This window comes from Equus asinus, chromosome 25, assembly GCF_041296235.1.
Source record: "Equus asinus isolate D_3611 breed Donkey chromosome 25, EquAss-T2T_v2, whole genome shotgun sequence".
Lineage (NCBI taxonomy): Eukaryota > Metazoa > Chordata > Mammalia > Perissodactyla > Equidae > Equus > Equus asinus.
In genome coordinates this window covers 15654405-15669685 of record NC_091814.1, presented here as the reverse complement: position 1 = coordinate 15669685, position 15281 = coordinate 15654405, and the positions used below count along the sequence as shown (strand labels likewise).

At 54.3% G+C, this 15281-nt stretch overlaps 1 protein-coding gene across 3 annotated transcripts; it reads left to right on the top strand.

Annotated features, from left to right (window-relative positions):
• Window positions 1-2496: 2496 nt before the first annotated feature.
• Window positions 2497-5519, top strand: LOC106846279 (protein S100-A9-like). Of its 3 annotated transcripts, none has more exons than XM_014864987.3 (3): window positions 2497-2654; window positions 3033-3194; window positions 5125-5519. In XM_014864987.3, exons 1-3 carry the CDS (start codon window positions 2604-2606, stop codon window positions 5422-5424), a joined length of 513 nt encoding a protein of 170 aa, XP_014720473.1. In that variant the 5' UTR covers window positions 2497-2603; the 3' UTR covers window positions 5425-5519. The 3 variants fall into 3 exon arrangements, with proteins under 3 accessions (XP_014720473.1, XP_044614020.1, XP_070353731.1); XM_044758085.2 differs by having other exon boundaries at window positions 2515-2654; window positions 3037-3194; XM_070497630.1 differs by having other exon boundaries at window positions 2549-2654; window positions 2960-3194.
• The last annotated feature ends 9762 nt before the right edge of the window (window positions 5520-15281 follow it).

The following is a 15281-nucleotide window of genomic DNA, read 5'->3' as shown; positions in this document are numbered from 1 at the left end:
TTTTGGAAGCATGCCTGACCCCTCTTCCTGTTTGCCTGGGTGCTCTCAAGAATTAGACATTTTAGCAAACAGAAAATGTTTTATTTTCCTTCTGTGCTTGCCAGAATATTTTGGCAATCACCTGGTATCTGTCCAGGGGACTAAAAGCATCCTGCAGATTCACAGGTGTCTGTTGTTCTGTCTTGTCTTGTAATGCACTTACGTGCTCCGCAGAGTCTCCTGTATTCTCAAATGCATATGGAATGCCGTAGTAAAGGGAGGGAGAGAAAGCAGACAAAACTGAGCATCCCGCAGGCTTCCTCTGGTGCTGTCTCATCCCCTTTGAGGGGACCCTCAGAGCAGGCGGTGCCACTCCTGTTCAGCGGGTAGAAAGGTACAGGTACAGCACCAGAGGTAGAAGGCCTAGGGGTCTGCTGGTCGACATGGTGCCTCTGGCTCCCAGTACAGTAGCGCGCCCCTAAACCCGCGTGAAGAGGGTGGGTCTAATGTTGAGTGTTCCTACCGCCCAACACAGACACACAAACCAGAGCTCTCCGGAGACTTTGGGGGTGAGGGGTGTGTTTATAACCTCGACTGTGGGGACGGGATCACAGGTGTTCGCGTATGTGCCAACTCATCAAATGGCACACAATAAATATGTGCAGTGTTTTGTATATCAATTATATTCCAATAAGCTGAAAACAAAATAGAGTTAATTTCACCTGAAAAATAAAAAAGGACACAGTGACCTTGGACAGTCACCACCACGGCCAGTTTCCTAGTAGGATCACAGCCTTGTGTCAACATCAGTTATTGAAATCTGGGGAAGCAGTGCAGCCCATGGTGCTGAGTAAGCGGAAGGGGCATCCAAAATGTAGTTGCAACATAATTCATGTGCTCAGAATAAAACCACCATTACACGCGTCTTGTTTTCCCCATCAATTGCTCATGCCCCTACCTGTCCAGTCTCTCCTCTTGCAGCCTCCCCAACCTGAACTATTCAAACACCCAAGGAGCTTTGTTCCTCCATTGCTGGGACCTGTTCTGCTTCCACATACCAAGGGGCAGGGTACTGGGGTCCGACTCAGTTGTGCCCTAGAGCAGTTCCTTCTCATGGCATAAGGCGTGGCTGCTGAAGCCTGGTTGTGTGCTTTCAGGGAGGAACCTAGCCCACTGCTGCAGGGGTGCGCTGCAGGGTGGCCCGGGGCCACGCCCAGGCCTTGGTGGTGCCCCCGTGTGGCCCTGAGGCTCTGCTCCTCTCAGTTTGCATTGCTGTGGTAACTGGGCTAACACAAGGCACGCTGAGGGGAGTCTGTGGTGTTGAATGGAGGTCACCAGGCAAGACTCAGGAAGATTTTATGTCAGAGGCTTTGATAACCTCTTCGCACCTGGAGCTTTGATAGTGGTCATCTGCGTCCAACACGATAACTCCTTCTACTGCCGGGTTTGGGGGTTGGGAGGGGAAAGCAGGGGAAGGCGCAGAGGGAATGGTGTCTCCCTTTCTGAAAACCCTGGGATCCTTTTTGGGAATTGATCGAGTGATAGCTTCGCGGCCCAGAACAACTTAGGGAGATGCCTCCCTCCCCTTAGCCTCCCTCCTCCCAAAGGCATAAAGAGCTTCTTTAAGTGGACACTCCACTCGCCCTCACCGGGATAAGCTGGGAACTTGTTAGTTCAAACCATAGGAAGCAAAGTCTCTGCTTCCTGACCCTCCTACCTCTGTTCCCGCCTCACCAGGGAGCCTGTTCAGACTCTGTCTCCCCCCAACTGTGAGCTCAGCGAGGGGGGCCTGTGTCTGTCCTGCTCATGGCTGCTTCCCCCGCTGCCTGGCCAGCCAGTGACCAGCAGAGATGAGGGTCCCGGAAGTGTCTGTCAGAGGAAAGAGCCCCGACTCCCCTCTCTCCTCACCCGGGCTCAGAGGTTAGAGGCGATCGGAGACTCTCTCCGCATCTCCAGGGACGGAATCCCTGTAGACTCAGCATCTCCCATCTTTTGAAGCAAGGTCACCCTCCTCCTTGCTAACTTGGGTGCAAGTCTGGCTAGGTCACCAACCTTGCTCAGGTCCCTCTCTGGGCGTCAGTTTCTGCACCTGCGATACAAGGTGCTGGACCAACTCCGAGGGCCCTTCTAACTCCGACCTACCCCTGTGAGTCTAGGAACCCACACCAACCCCTTGTTCTCTGAAGAGCACTTATCACAGAGTCAGGCAGGCTCAGAGGCGCAGCCATCCTCATTGGGCTGCCCACATGGGGGAGGCAGAGTGGGTCGGGCACCCCAGGTGTGCACAGCCCGCCGCCAGCCCCGGGCTAGCACAGGTGGGAAGGCACAGCCTCAAAGGGGGCAGGCAGAGCGGGTGCCAGAGGAGAGGCAGCTGGCTGGCTTGCCCAGGGAGGGCAGGGTTCGGGTGGAGGGGAGGTGAACTAACCAACCAGCTTCCTCCCAAACCAGCTCCAGGCGAGGGCCAAGAATTTCACAGAAAGGCAAAAGGAGCTATGTGAACATTACCTGCCCCACCCCGGCCCCTTTCTGGCAGTGACAGCCCAGCGCAAGGTTACCACCCTGCTCACCTGTGAAGCAATCTTCCCGCGAGAGGACTGCGTGTCCTGGCCCGGACTGGCCTATAAATGCAGGGCCCGCACCACACAGTCCAACCCTCTGTGTGGCTCTCGGCTTGGGTAAGTGAGCTGCCAGCGACCTTGGGCAGGAGCCGGCCTGCCTACTTTCCTTACTCCTCCCCCATCTTCCTTTCAAACCGTCCACCAGGAAGCCCTCCTTGATTGACCTGCACATTCTAAAGCCTCCTTCATGTTTTCTTAGGTCCTGTTCTGCTGGATCGTTCTGTCCTCAAATGCTCTGCTTCTTGGCATTCTCCAGATATTCTAAATACCATTTCTCTGTGTGTGGACAGGGTCGTCTCCAAGCTCAGTTGTGGCCCACATTTTCTTTTTTTCTGTGTTTTCCCCTTCATTTCCTGGAGCAGCCGGTAGGAGGTGTCCAGGAAGCTTGACAGTCTTTTCTTCTAAGAAGCTGAACCCTTGCTTGTCCATCCTCAGACAGAGTGCAGAAAGATGGCGGAACTGTCCCAGATGGAGCGCGACCTAGAGACCATCATCAATGTCTTCCACCAGTACTCTGTGCGGCTGGGGCACCCGGACACCCTGAACCAGAAGGAATTCAAACAGCTGGTTCAAAAAGAGCTAGCGAACTTCCTCCAGGTAGGGCTGGACTCCTGGCAGGTCTGACCCGGCCTGGTGAGAGTCTGGGCTGAGCATGGAGGATGGGGTACATCTGCAACTATCAAAGAGAAAATTCCAGCTCCTTCCACCCCTCCTCCAGAGGCAGCGGGGGCCCTGTCACTGGAAGTGCTGGAAGTTAGACGGCCCGAGAGGGTCAGGAAAGACCGACTGACTGAACATGTGCTGTGTGTCAGGTGCTGTCCCGGGCAGGGTCATGTAGTGGTGAACAGAGACCCACTGTCCTGATGGGAGAGACACACAGCAGAGATGGTGACCAATGCAGAGCACAGATAAACCCGGTGCCCACAAGTGCCTGAAAGAAAACAAGTGAGGGTGCTGTGGGTGATTGGGGCTGGATGGGGAAAGGTGACTCCTTTGGTGGACAGGAAGGGCCCCGCTGAGGAGGCGACATTTGAGCTGAGAGGGGAACGCTGAGGAGGGAAGCAGCTGAGGACGACCCTTGGCAGAAGGCGAGGAGATGCTAAGCCTCAGCTGGGACCTGAGGAGAAGACCCGAGAGGGCTTTCTCATCCCAAGGGTCTCATGGGAATCGCACACTGGGGGAAGGACCCAGCCCAGCACTGCATGTACAAAGAACTCAGTACCGGTTTATTTCCCTGGTCTGAAAACGATTAGGCAGTTGTACGACAAAGGAGGATTAGTTCCACTGGATCTTATAGTTTTCTTTACAAATGTGGGGACTTTGGGGAAACTGAGGCCTGGACTAAGAAGGATGGGACATTGGGTCCCAGGCTCAGTTCGGATCCTGGAGCAGGTCAGCTTTCCCTAGAACCCCTCCCCACCTTGGAAAAGTGGAGAATGCAGCACTAGGAGGTCCTGGGGACGCTGACAGCACCTATAGGGGGCAGCTCAGAAAGCAGGACGCTGGCTCAGGGCAGACAAGAGAGGGCACAGCCAAGAGCTTGTGTGGGCATGGCTTTCTGCCCTGTGACCCCTTCACCCGCCCCATCCCCCGACATCCTCTGCCAGAAGCAGAGTGACAGGCCCGGAGGGGAAGCTGGGACCTGGCCCATGGGAGGCTCAGGAGTGATGCTCTTCCTTGCAGCCATGGCTAAAGTGCAGGAAAGCAGACCGTGTTGAAGCGCAGCAGGAGGGGGAAGGGCTGCGCAATGAGCTGGCACCCCAGGTTCTGGGGAGGGGCCCTAGCTGAGTGTTACCTGCCAGTAGGTGGCATACTTGGAACCAACTGGAGCTCCCTTCTGCCACAGCTCAACCCTCCTCGCGCCACCTTGTGTACTTTATCAACCTTTGGGGTCAACGCAGCACCCACACTGCTCTCTGTCCCCACACAAGTTCGGAACCATCTTGTTTTACTCAGGTGCTCCCCACTGTGCAGGTTGAAATGAGTGTCACTAATTAGTGACCCTGAGGGGGCAGGGAGGGGCAGGGACCAGGAGGGAGCCAAGTGGACAGGAGTGCAGGAAATGGGACCAGACCAGGCTCGAAGTGGGATCAGAATGTGCATTTCCACCTTCTGCCTCCAAGCCTCATCAATCTGCAAAAGCTGATGACCCTTCCAAGACAGTTTCCTCATGTCTTCCTCAAGGAAGATGCCAAGTCTCTGTTAACGTCGTTATGAGGACCAAATGAGGGGACGTTTCTATCCTTACTGATTTGTGACCTCGGGCAAGGTGCTTGGCCTCAGTTCCTCTTCTGTAAACAGAGAGAATCACGGCTCCTGAGTTGTCTGCGGAACGAGCGGGAAAGTGTCCAGCACACGCTCAGTGTCTGCTACACTGTGGGCGCTCAGCCGTGGTTAGTTTTAACTTTGGAATTGAGGCCCAGGAGCCAGGTGTCCCTGTGCCTTTGCCATTAGGTTATCATTTGTGTTCCCTGTCCCCAGCCCTGGCCACATCCTGCCCTGACCATCCTGTGTCCTCCTCCCACAGAATGAGCAGAAGGATGAAGGAGCCATAAATCATATCCTGGAGGACCTGGACACCAATGAGGACAAGCAGCTCAGCTTCGAGGAGTTCATCATGCTGGTGATCAGGCTGACGCTCGCCTCCCACCAGAAGATGCACGAGAATGCCCCGAAACTACCAGGCCACCACCATGGAGGAGGCCTCGGGGAAGGTGGCTCCCAACATGAAGGCAGCCACGAGGACCATGGCCACAGCCACGAGGGCCACGGCCACAGCCATGGAGGCCGTGGCCACAGCCACAGAGGCCCCGGCCACAGCCACTAATCTGGAGGCCAGGCCACCCTGCCGCTGCCCAGCTAGGGCCACAGTGGTGTGTGCCACACACCTTAGCTGCAGGATGAAATAAAGTCTTTCTCCAAGCCAGTGTTCTGTGTTCCTCTCCCACCATCCCCTTCCCAACCCAGCCCTGCAGAGGTATGGGCGTTAGACAGCCCAGCCCTGTTACTGGGGCTCAAGCCCTTCCTTTGGTAATAACAAATGAGGAGCAGTGACAATGTGGGGCTGTCCTGAGCCCCTGGGGATCACCTCCCTGACTGTTTCCTCAGTTCTGACTTCAGGCCCCCCTGCTCAGGTCCCAGTTACTCCACCCCAGCTCAGGACATTCTGGCCAGCATGTCAATTTGGCCCTTGTCACCCTTGAAATCAAAATGAGAGTATCCCTTGCCTTTGACATGCCAGCTCCCCCCAGCCCAGCCCTGATCCTGGTTTCACCCACGAGGTTCATACAACCCTCTCCTCCTGATAGATCCTATTCATCTGGAAGTCTTCCAGAAGTGCGCCTAGTCGGGCCTGTGTCTGAGCAGCAATACTGGATTTGGGGCAGTGGGAACAAGGACACACTGGAGGTATACACCCCAAGGTGAGTTCTGAATCCAGGGGAGCAGTTGGGTGCATCTTAACAGACCCGGCACGCTCCCCATGGATGCTGGGGTATGTGCGCATGTGGATGAAAGTCGGGGAGTCGGGCCCCAGGCCGCAGCCCAGCAGGATGGGTGAGTGAGAAGAGCACCTGCCTGCCCCTTAGAGGAAGGAGCTGTAATCCTGCTCTCAGCTAAAAGGCTCCGCCACCACCGTGAGGAGGCTGGACTCCGGGTCCAGAGAGCCTTGCCGGACTGAAGGTTCTGATTCTGAGCCTTGAGAGCAAGCTGACTTCTCTGAGACGCCAAAGGTCCTCCAGTCCCCGGTCAGTGCTGAGAGCCGAGGCCAGCAGGGACTTTGCTCCTCGCTGCAAAACCTGTAGCCAGGCCTGGCACCCAGCTTCCTTCACAGAGGCTGCTGCTGCTTCCACTTCAAGCCGCCTCCAGACCCAGCTGCTCAGTTCAGAGACACTCAGGTGACTGTCTGCCCTCCATCCCTGCCCTCAGGCCTGAGAGCATCACCATAAAGTCCTGTTCCCAGGATCTCACCAGGCTGGGGTGGGCCTTCCAAAACCAGAGCCTCATCAGGGCTGTCTGCCCTGCCCTGTCCTTCCAGGGGAGGGACGGCTCAGACAGATGAGGGTTTGGGAGGGCTGGAAAAGACTGCCAGTCATCGAGCCCCTATGTTCCAAACGAGACAAGCAGGCATGGAGTGGAGAAGGGGCCAGTCCAGAGCCAACAGTGGTAGAGCTGGTCAAGATGGCACAGAGAGAAAAGGGCGTGAATCTACCTTCTCCTGGGGCTGGATCTCCAGCTCCTTCTCCAGTGCTGAGCGTGAAGGAAGGAGCAGCTGGCACGTTTCAGCTCTCCCACACCGCCTGGCTGTATTCGGGGCCCCAGGCTGCCTGCTGTGGACCGAGGGGGTCCCTGTTCTGAGGGCCCAGGGCCTCCGCTGGGGGTGCAGAAATTTGAGGGCTCTGACTCGAGGGCATGAGGGTGTTTCCAGGGACCACTAAGTGGGGAGCTTGGGGAGCAGACTTTGATCCCCGGGGCCCTTCCCTGTCTGACTTGGGGATGTAACAGTTGGGGAGACTCACTCTGACAGCCCTGTCCCCAAGCCTCATGTCCCGGGGTGGTCACCCCTTCTGAATGCAGCTTGGTACAGGGGAAAGAGAACAAACCAGGGAGCGGGGAGCCTGGGTCCTACCCGTGGCCTCACCAGGACTAGATGCTTCCAGCAGGGTGGGGGAGGGAAGCCCCCCCCCCCCCCGCCCCGAGCGCATCTGACAGCCTACTTATCACAATGTGCCCTAAATGTTCATGAATCTGCCTCCCCACTAGACCAGGAACTCCATGAGGGCAAAGTGGCATCTGTCTTTGCTTTGTTCCCAGCACCTAGGGGAGGGGCTGGTAATGGGAGGTTCTCAGCAGCATTGCCGGTGCAGGTGATCTGAATCTCCCTCATTGCCGTGCTCTCTTGTCAGGAGCAGGTGTGGAGAAGGAGGGAGGCAGAGGGTGGGCTCAAACCAGCAGATGGAAGGCTTCTGGGCACCATCACGGAACCTCAAACTGGAGGAGGGGCCGCGAGGTGCTGGGAATCCAGAACCCCCAGGCTTTACTCAGTCACATGGCCTTCATGGTTGCACAGAGGAGCTTCCATTGGAAGAAAAGTGTTTGTCTTGAAAAAGATTTGAATATCGTTGATTTAGTTCAGCCTGCCCCACCCCTATGACTGAGTGATTCTCCCCAGCACCCCTGCCACATGTCTGGCCCGGCCCTGCCTGAACTCCTGCAGGAAAGGGAGCTTCCTCCTTGGCCCCAACGCTTAGGAAGTGTTTTGTTACGTGGGACACAGTCTGTCTCCTTGTGTCTGCCGAGCATTAACCCTGGTTTCCTCCCACATCCTTGGACACAGAATGCATCTCCCCTTCCCTTCACGTGGCCAGCTACCCATTCTTAGAACATTTCCCCAAATCACATCCAGGCTGTCCCCAGCCTCTGCACCTTTGCACCAGGAATGCTGTCCCCACCCTGGGGTCTCCAGTAAGTTCCCTAGGACCCACCAAGGCCCAGAGCCATTGTCACTGCCTCCATGATGTCTGCCCTGACCACCTCAAGTATACACGTCATCCTCCTCCTCCAGGCCCCTAGAACTCTCTGACACTCCTACCATTGCACTTCCAGTGCAGAATTATAAGCCCTTATCTGCAAGTCTGACGATGGCCCTGAAGGCAGGGATTGTGGCTGACCTGCCCCATATCCCCAGGTGCCAGTGTGGAACACGCTCTCAGTGAGCTTTCTGGATGAGCAAGTGAAGTCGGGTGGTCCTAGGAGCCTATGGAGCTGGAGGCTGTGTGGTGAGAGTGTGAGGTGGGGCAGTTTGGGCATTAGGAAGATGCCCTCAGCCTGGCCACCTCGAGGCTGGGAGAAGATGGAGCAGCTGAGCAGCAGGACGACAGGCACAGAGCTTCTGAGATGCCAAGCTCTCCATCTGCCTCCTCTCTCTGCTGGCTCAGTCCCAGTGTAGGAGGTGGTTCTAGAGCCCAGGGGAAGGTCTGGCCAGAAGCCACTCTCACAGGGCCTCTGGGATCCCTTTAAACATAGTTCGAGAGAGCTGGTCAAGTTGACTTAACCACTGCCATCCCATTAGCCCTTCTGTTCCAAAACTCCGGTTCTGTTGAGTAGAGGGGAGCCGGCTCCACCCTGGGATGAGGAAGGAGAGTGTTGGTGTCCAGTTCGGATTCTCACTCCAGGTGAGAATGGGTGAGCACCCCTATGGTTCTTGAGTCCTTTTGGGAAGAAGACCTTTGGGGGATTCCCCGGCATCCAGGTGACTAAGGGACAGAGAGCCTGTGGTGCATGCCGGCTTCCCAGTTCCTCTAAGGGGCGTTGCCCTGCTTGGCAGTGGAGTCTGAACCTCTGGATGCCTTTGTGGGAGGGGTGAGGAGGAACAGCGGCAGCCAGAGCTGCCAGACTCTGCCCAGACACCTCACGAACCTCTGACTGTGCTCTGGGGCCTGGGTGTTGCGAGATGCTTCCAGAACTGGGGGGAGAGAGGAATTCTCTAGTCATTCACCTGTTTGTCCACTCATCCACTCACTCAACAGACATTACTTGTGGACTTACTGTATGTGGGGTGTCACAGAGCCCTGTGAGGGGCGCCCAGGAGAAGTCAGGCCCCACCCTGTCATTAAGGAGTCCCAGGCCTGCAGGGCAGACAGCACATTCCTCAGATGACTCCAACGTGGAAAGCGAAAGGCCAGAGAGGGGTCACGTTTGGTGGGACTATGAGGGGGGAAGACCGTCCTGGAGCTGGACTGCCTCCCCAAGCAGGCGAGTATTCGAGCCCCATCAAGGCTGGTTGTGCTGGTGCTGAAGCATCAACCTGCTGGTGCCTCAGAAAGAGGAGGGCACGTGTGTAAAGGCCTGGAGGGGGGCAGATGTGGGGCTGGAGCAGGATGAGGAGCCCAGGGGCTGTTTGAGGGGGAGGCGGGAGATACAGAGGGGAGCAGGGCAGACCCCAGGCCGAGAGCCTACGCTTTCCGCAGGAGAACGGGGGCAGGAGCACTGGGGCTCTTAGGGAGGACAATGATAGAGTCACACTTGTATTTTAGGAAAGTCTCTGCATCAGTGGTTTGTGGGATGGCTTTGGGGTGGGACTGAGACCACAGGCACTAGGCCCTGCAGGAGGCTGCCGCCACAGTCCCGGTGAGAGCCAGAGAGAGACCGGGGTGGCGCTTCTCAGAGAAGCCGAATGCAGCCAGATCCCAAGGTGCCCCAGGCCCATCTCAACTGGCAGGCGCGTCCTACAACCCCACAGGAGAGAGAGAGAGTTTGTGCTGTTTTCCTGAGAAAGGCCTCAGGGTTCACCAGTCCAGTGAAGCAATCTTGACACAAGCCCTGCTCTGAAGTAGACTCCAGAATCCTGCCTCGACGCCCTGCCTCCCCTCCCTGCAGTTGTTGAAAGCATATTTCAGAAAGCCCTGTGTTGTGGATTATGACTTTCCAGTTACCAAAGTGACTGAAACTGACTGACAACAGGACTGAAAGAGCTGGTTGCTTAACCTGAAACAAGAGGCCTGGACCAACCCTTCACCCCAAGTCTCGGGTCAGCCCCAGGGCCATGTAGACCCAACCCCCATCTTCAGAGATCCCACAACAGGAGAGACGGGGAAAGTGAGTACCCAGGAGGGCCGGGGGCCTCTTTCTGTGAGTACCCCCAGGATATCCCTTTCCACCGTGAGGTCTCCCATTTTTGCCCATGTGCCCAGAATTGACTGTACAGTGAGGAAGGGTTGTTGCCAAGCTGAGGTGAGACGAGGAGGAGGGTGGCCGAGCAGCAGGCTCAGTCGGGTAGCAGGACTCTGGCAAGTGGCGTAGGGCAGCCCAGCCCAGTTGCATTGTATTCCCTCCCTCCACTCCCTGCTCTCTCCCTTTTCTTGAGGATCTGTCCCCGTCTCTCCTGCCCTTCCTGCATTCTCTCTGAGCCTTTCCCTCACTTGCTGCCTTCCGCCCTCCTGGTCTTGGTGGTGAGGCACCGTCCCAAGTAGCTGGGCTCCTTCCAGGGAGGGAAATGCCTTTGAGAAGGAACTCCGGTCACATCTGACCATGGATGACTCTTCCAAATCAGAATTGGCTCAGCTTCCGAGGCACCTGTTCACAATGGAAGGATAACATTCCAAGGGGAAAATAGTAGAAGGACCGAGGGTGTTGAGTCTGGAAAAGTGAGGACGGAGCTCATGACAACTGCCTTCAAATATTGCCGAGGTCTGAGGAGAGGGGTCTGCTCCACAGCAGGGCCTCCCAAACCCTCTGTGAGGGCTCATCTGCTGCCCGCCTCGTCCTCCCCCGACCCCACAAGCAGCTCACTTGCATTTTGTATCAGCTGTTCATTCCCTCAGTGAGAAAACAGTAACTCGGTTCAATTAAACCAACATGGGGCAGGTGCTCATTCAGTCGGCTTATATTCCTGGAGGACCAAGTGCACGCAGGGCACTGTCCCAGGTGCTGGACCAGCGAGACAGGGCAACTCCCTGCTCTCTGAGAGCTTACCTCTAGGGCAATGTCGGGCAGTAAAGAAGCCATGGAATCAAGACACATAATTTCAGATGGTGACGACTTCCATTAAGAAAATGAAAGAGAAGACATGATAAAGGGACTGTTGGCTGAGGTGGGGCCTCCCAGGGAGGTATCAGTGGAAATGAGGCTTGAAAGACAAGTTCTTTGGGAAACCTCTGGGGGGTTTTAGCCAGGTAAGTGAGAATGGTATGACTTCTGTTTGGCGAGGATCATTCTGCTGCTGTGTGGAGGATTTGGGGGATCTGGAGCAGAGGCTTGGGGACCAAATAAGATGCTGTTGAAGGATTTATGGAGCCTGATCTTTGTGTCAAACATGAGGTCCCCTTCCTTCAAGGAGCCCCCAGTCTAATGGGGGAAACAGACCCCAAACAGATGTTTTCTATACTATGTTGTGGGCAAAGGTGGGTGACACGCATGGGAAGCCTGGGGGTGCTTTTTTCCTTCTTTGTGGCTAGGGTGGAGGCAGGGTGGAGGGAAAGAGGGTTGAGGAAAATCCTCAGATTATCACCGCGCTGAGTTTTGAAGGGGTCGGGGTTGATCATCTGTACGCCCAGTGCTGTTGTATGTAATGAGAGAAATCAGAGAAGGAGAGGAAGCCAGGGCCTCCTCCTGCAGATCTTCACAGTCCAGTTGCTTTCCTTCAACTTTGAAGGCTTCTTATGTTGGCCAAGTTACAATGGCCAGTCCTAGTCATTCTTGCTCCAGGGACTTCTGGTAGCCATCCAGTTGAATTCACATCCTTCTCCAGACTTCCAAAGCCCCAATACGCAAGTTGTCTTGATTTGCCAGCAGCCTGCCTGAAATGTCTTCCTGAAGGGCAAGTGGTTGCACACACAGCACCCAAGAGTGGCATAGGTTTCCCTTATCACAGAATAATGCCCTTGCCCGGAGGGCTCTGTCGGACCAATGTCTTCGCAGGAGCCTGAGAGTGTGACAGGCAGGTGAGCCCCAGAGTCCTTAAGTTGTAATCTCTGGATGGGAGGTGGCAATATGGTGGGTGGGTGAGATCCCTGGAGGATGTGACCTGTGGGTTGGGCCTTGGTGGACAAGCAGGAGTCCTAGAGCTAAAGGTGGGCCCAGCAGCCTGGTGCCTATAGCAGAGTAGACACTTCTGAAATGTTTGTGACAAACAAAGAGAGCAATGGGACAGCAGGCGCAGCATCTGAGAAGGTGGAAGTTCATGAGGAAAATGGAGCACATTCTGGAATGCCTGGAGACCAGGGCTCATGGTGGATAGGAGGCTGATGGAGATGCTAGAGAGGACAGCTCCAGGCTCTGAGCTCCTGCTGTTCTTACAGTCCTCATGTCCATCTCCTTGTTTCGTGGTTCTGCCGTGGTCAAGGGCCAAGGGTTTGTATTTTCATGGAGGGATGAAAGCTGACGTAGCCCAAACATGCCCTTTACAGATGGACAGAGAGAGGGCAGAGCAGGGAGGGCACCCGCTCCAACTCTGAGCCGTGAGGCAGGTGAGCTGGGAGTCTAGCCGAGAGCACTGGATTCCAGGTTGAGGCCTCTCTCATGATCCTCAGGTGCTTCCACCAATGTATTTTGACCAAGTTTGGGGGGCCTTACAATCTTTCTAAATATCATTTAAATTCAATTTGTGGTTATGTTGGCTTTTTTGAACAAAATCATGCCTGGTGAATGTTTTCCCAAATACTCTGGGTCTTGTTCTTCTTGGTTGGTTGTTGGTTTTCACCATCTGGAATACTGTACACCTATCAGCAGGGTCACAGATATCTGTGAGGCATGAAGCAGAAACTCAGTTTGCAGAAAACAGCTGGGTCCAGTTTAAAGGCGTTTACAGGACGACAGAGGCTCATGGCCCTGAGTTACTTGTGTAACAGTGGTCAGCTTTAACTATCCAACTTAGCCCTAAAAGTAACCTCAGTCTTTGCTTTTCCCTAAAACTCCCTTCCCCTGTTGTGGCTGCAGCAGAGAGAGAGCTGACCCACTCTCACTGTTGCCTCCTACATAAAGTAGTGTGTATCTCTTAATGCCAACGTCTGTTGAGTGCTTGCTCAGCATCAGATGCTGTGCTAACTGCTTCCCAAGTGCTGTCAGATGACTTCATCCTCACATCAACTCTGGGAGAGAGGTGCTACTCTTGTCCCCATTTTATCGATGGGAAAACTGAGGTGTGGAGATTTAACTAGCTTTTTCAAGGTCTCACAATTACGAAGTGGTAAAACTAGGATCTGAACCGAGAAATGTAACTTCCTCCTCATACTCTTGGCCAGGACCCTTTAGTAGCCCAAGAGTACCCTGCTGACTACCTTTCTAGATCTTACTCTATGTTTTCCTCTATCCCATGGAAGTCTCTCAGAATGTTAACACTGATGACACCTGGGTGTTTTCCTAGTCTAAATGCTTCAAATTGAATTTCTTGAATTCCTCTGAATTCTTCAAAAAGGAAGAAGACAGAGGTCCAGTGAGGCAAAGTGATTGCCCAAGGTCTCTCAATGAGTGAGAGCTTTCCCTGAGTGCTCCCCCATTCTCATTTGGTGATGGAAGTGTTCCAGGCTTAGGCAATTCCAAGACCACCTTCTCTGCATCCTAAATTCGTTCGTCTTCTGCCAATCCCACTTCACCACATCTTCAGCCTTTCCACCTGGCCTCACCCCAAGGAGAGGGGTCTCCACAGGCTCCTCTTCCTCCCATGCTTTCCATACTTCCCTCCTGCCTCGGCTTTGCTTCAGATCCACATCTCACACATGCAGTAGTTTCCTCAGGCGGGTGATCCAACAGACCTCCAAACCCAGGCCTTTGTGGTCAGGATTTGTCACTTCCTGGCCTCAGTTCTGAATCCCAGCCTCCCACACATCATCTCCATAGGACTTTGCATTCAATAAAGCAAAAGACAAACCCAGTCCCTCCCCCAAAATAAAGCTCCCCTTCTCTGTTTTCCTCATTTCTGTCATACCTGGGCTTTAGCAAGTTACTTAATCTTTCTTAAATTTTGTCACAAGCGTGCCCTTCTAGCCTGTTCTTCCAGCCGAACAGGAGCCAGGGGGAGCAGCCATTGGAGGGTCTGCCAGCCCAAGGCTGTGCCCTTGCTGCTGCTTCCATGGTGTCTCAGTCAGCTCTGGCTGATGTAACAAAATGCTATACACTGAGTGACTTAAACAACAGACATTTATTTCTCACTGTTCTAGAGGCTAGAAGTGTGAGATCAGGGCGCCAGCATGGTCAGGGTTCTGGTGAGGTGGTCTTCCTGACTTGTGGATGGCACCTTCTTGCTGTGTGCTCACATGTCCTTCTCTCAATGTGTGTTCATGGAGAGAGAGAAATCTTTCTGTTCTTCATCTTGTAAGGGCACTAATCCCATCACAAGGGTTCCACTCTCATGATCTAGTCTAAACATAATCATCTCCCAAGGCTTCATCTCCAAATACCATCACATTAGGGGCTATGTCTTCAACATATGAATGAGGAGAGAACACAAACATTCAGTCCTTAACATATGAGTTGCTGACATCCTGTCTAATTGGAGTTTGACCCCAAAGGGGCACCTCATCTATCCCAGACCTGACTCAGCACCAGGCAGGGGTTGGAGGGCATGGAGGCCCGCAATAACTTCTGCTGAATTAGAATGAATACAGTTCTCACCTGGGCACACTGATCCAATGCCTGTTCCTTAGGAAGATTATTACTTCCCTTAGAGGCCACGCTCCCTTCTCTTTCCCCCTGAGGCCATTTATAGGGACTGAAACCAACAGCCATACTGATTTCCAAACATTCATTAAGGTAAGAGATATTTATGAAAGACCTACTGTGTGCCAGGAACAGTGCTGATGCTAGTGACACAGCACCTGCTCTCAAACCCCCTAGTCCACTGGAGGAGACAGACATTGCACACACATCACATCAGTGGCTACAGACTCACAACTGGAGAGAAGAGCCAGGAAGAAGAGCAGCATGTTCCTAGGGGAATGTTTTCCAAAGAGCCTGGCCTAGACCAGAGTTGGGAGGAGGTCTGGCCAGAGAAGTCTTCCCTCCCCTTACCTGTGTTGCACAGAGCTAGCGCTCTCCTCCCTTCTACTGTCTCCCCTGTTCCTCCCAGTTCCTTCTTGTGGCCCCCTTGCCCCTGCCTTGAGAGAACCTAAGAAAGACATTCTTTACTATCCCATACCCATGGAGTGGAAATTCTGCACCATTCTCCCCTTGTCAAAGTTCTACCCTAAA

Bases quoted from the DNA above. Each gene is read 5' to 3' on its own strand.
- LOC106846279 (XM_014864987.3), top strand. From the start codon at position 2,604: ATGCAGGGCCCGCACCACACAGTCCAACCCTCTGTGTGGCTCTCGGCT. The intron at 2,655-3,032 runs GTAAGTGAGCTG...GTCCATCCTCAG, and splicing joins CTGTGTGGCTCTCGGCTTGG to ACAGAGTGCAGAAAGATGGC. The intron at 3,195-5,124 runs GTAGGGCTGGAC...CTCCTCCCACAG, and splicing joins AGCTAGCGAACTTCCTCCAG to AATGAGCAGAAGGATGAAGG.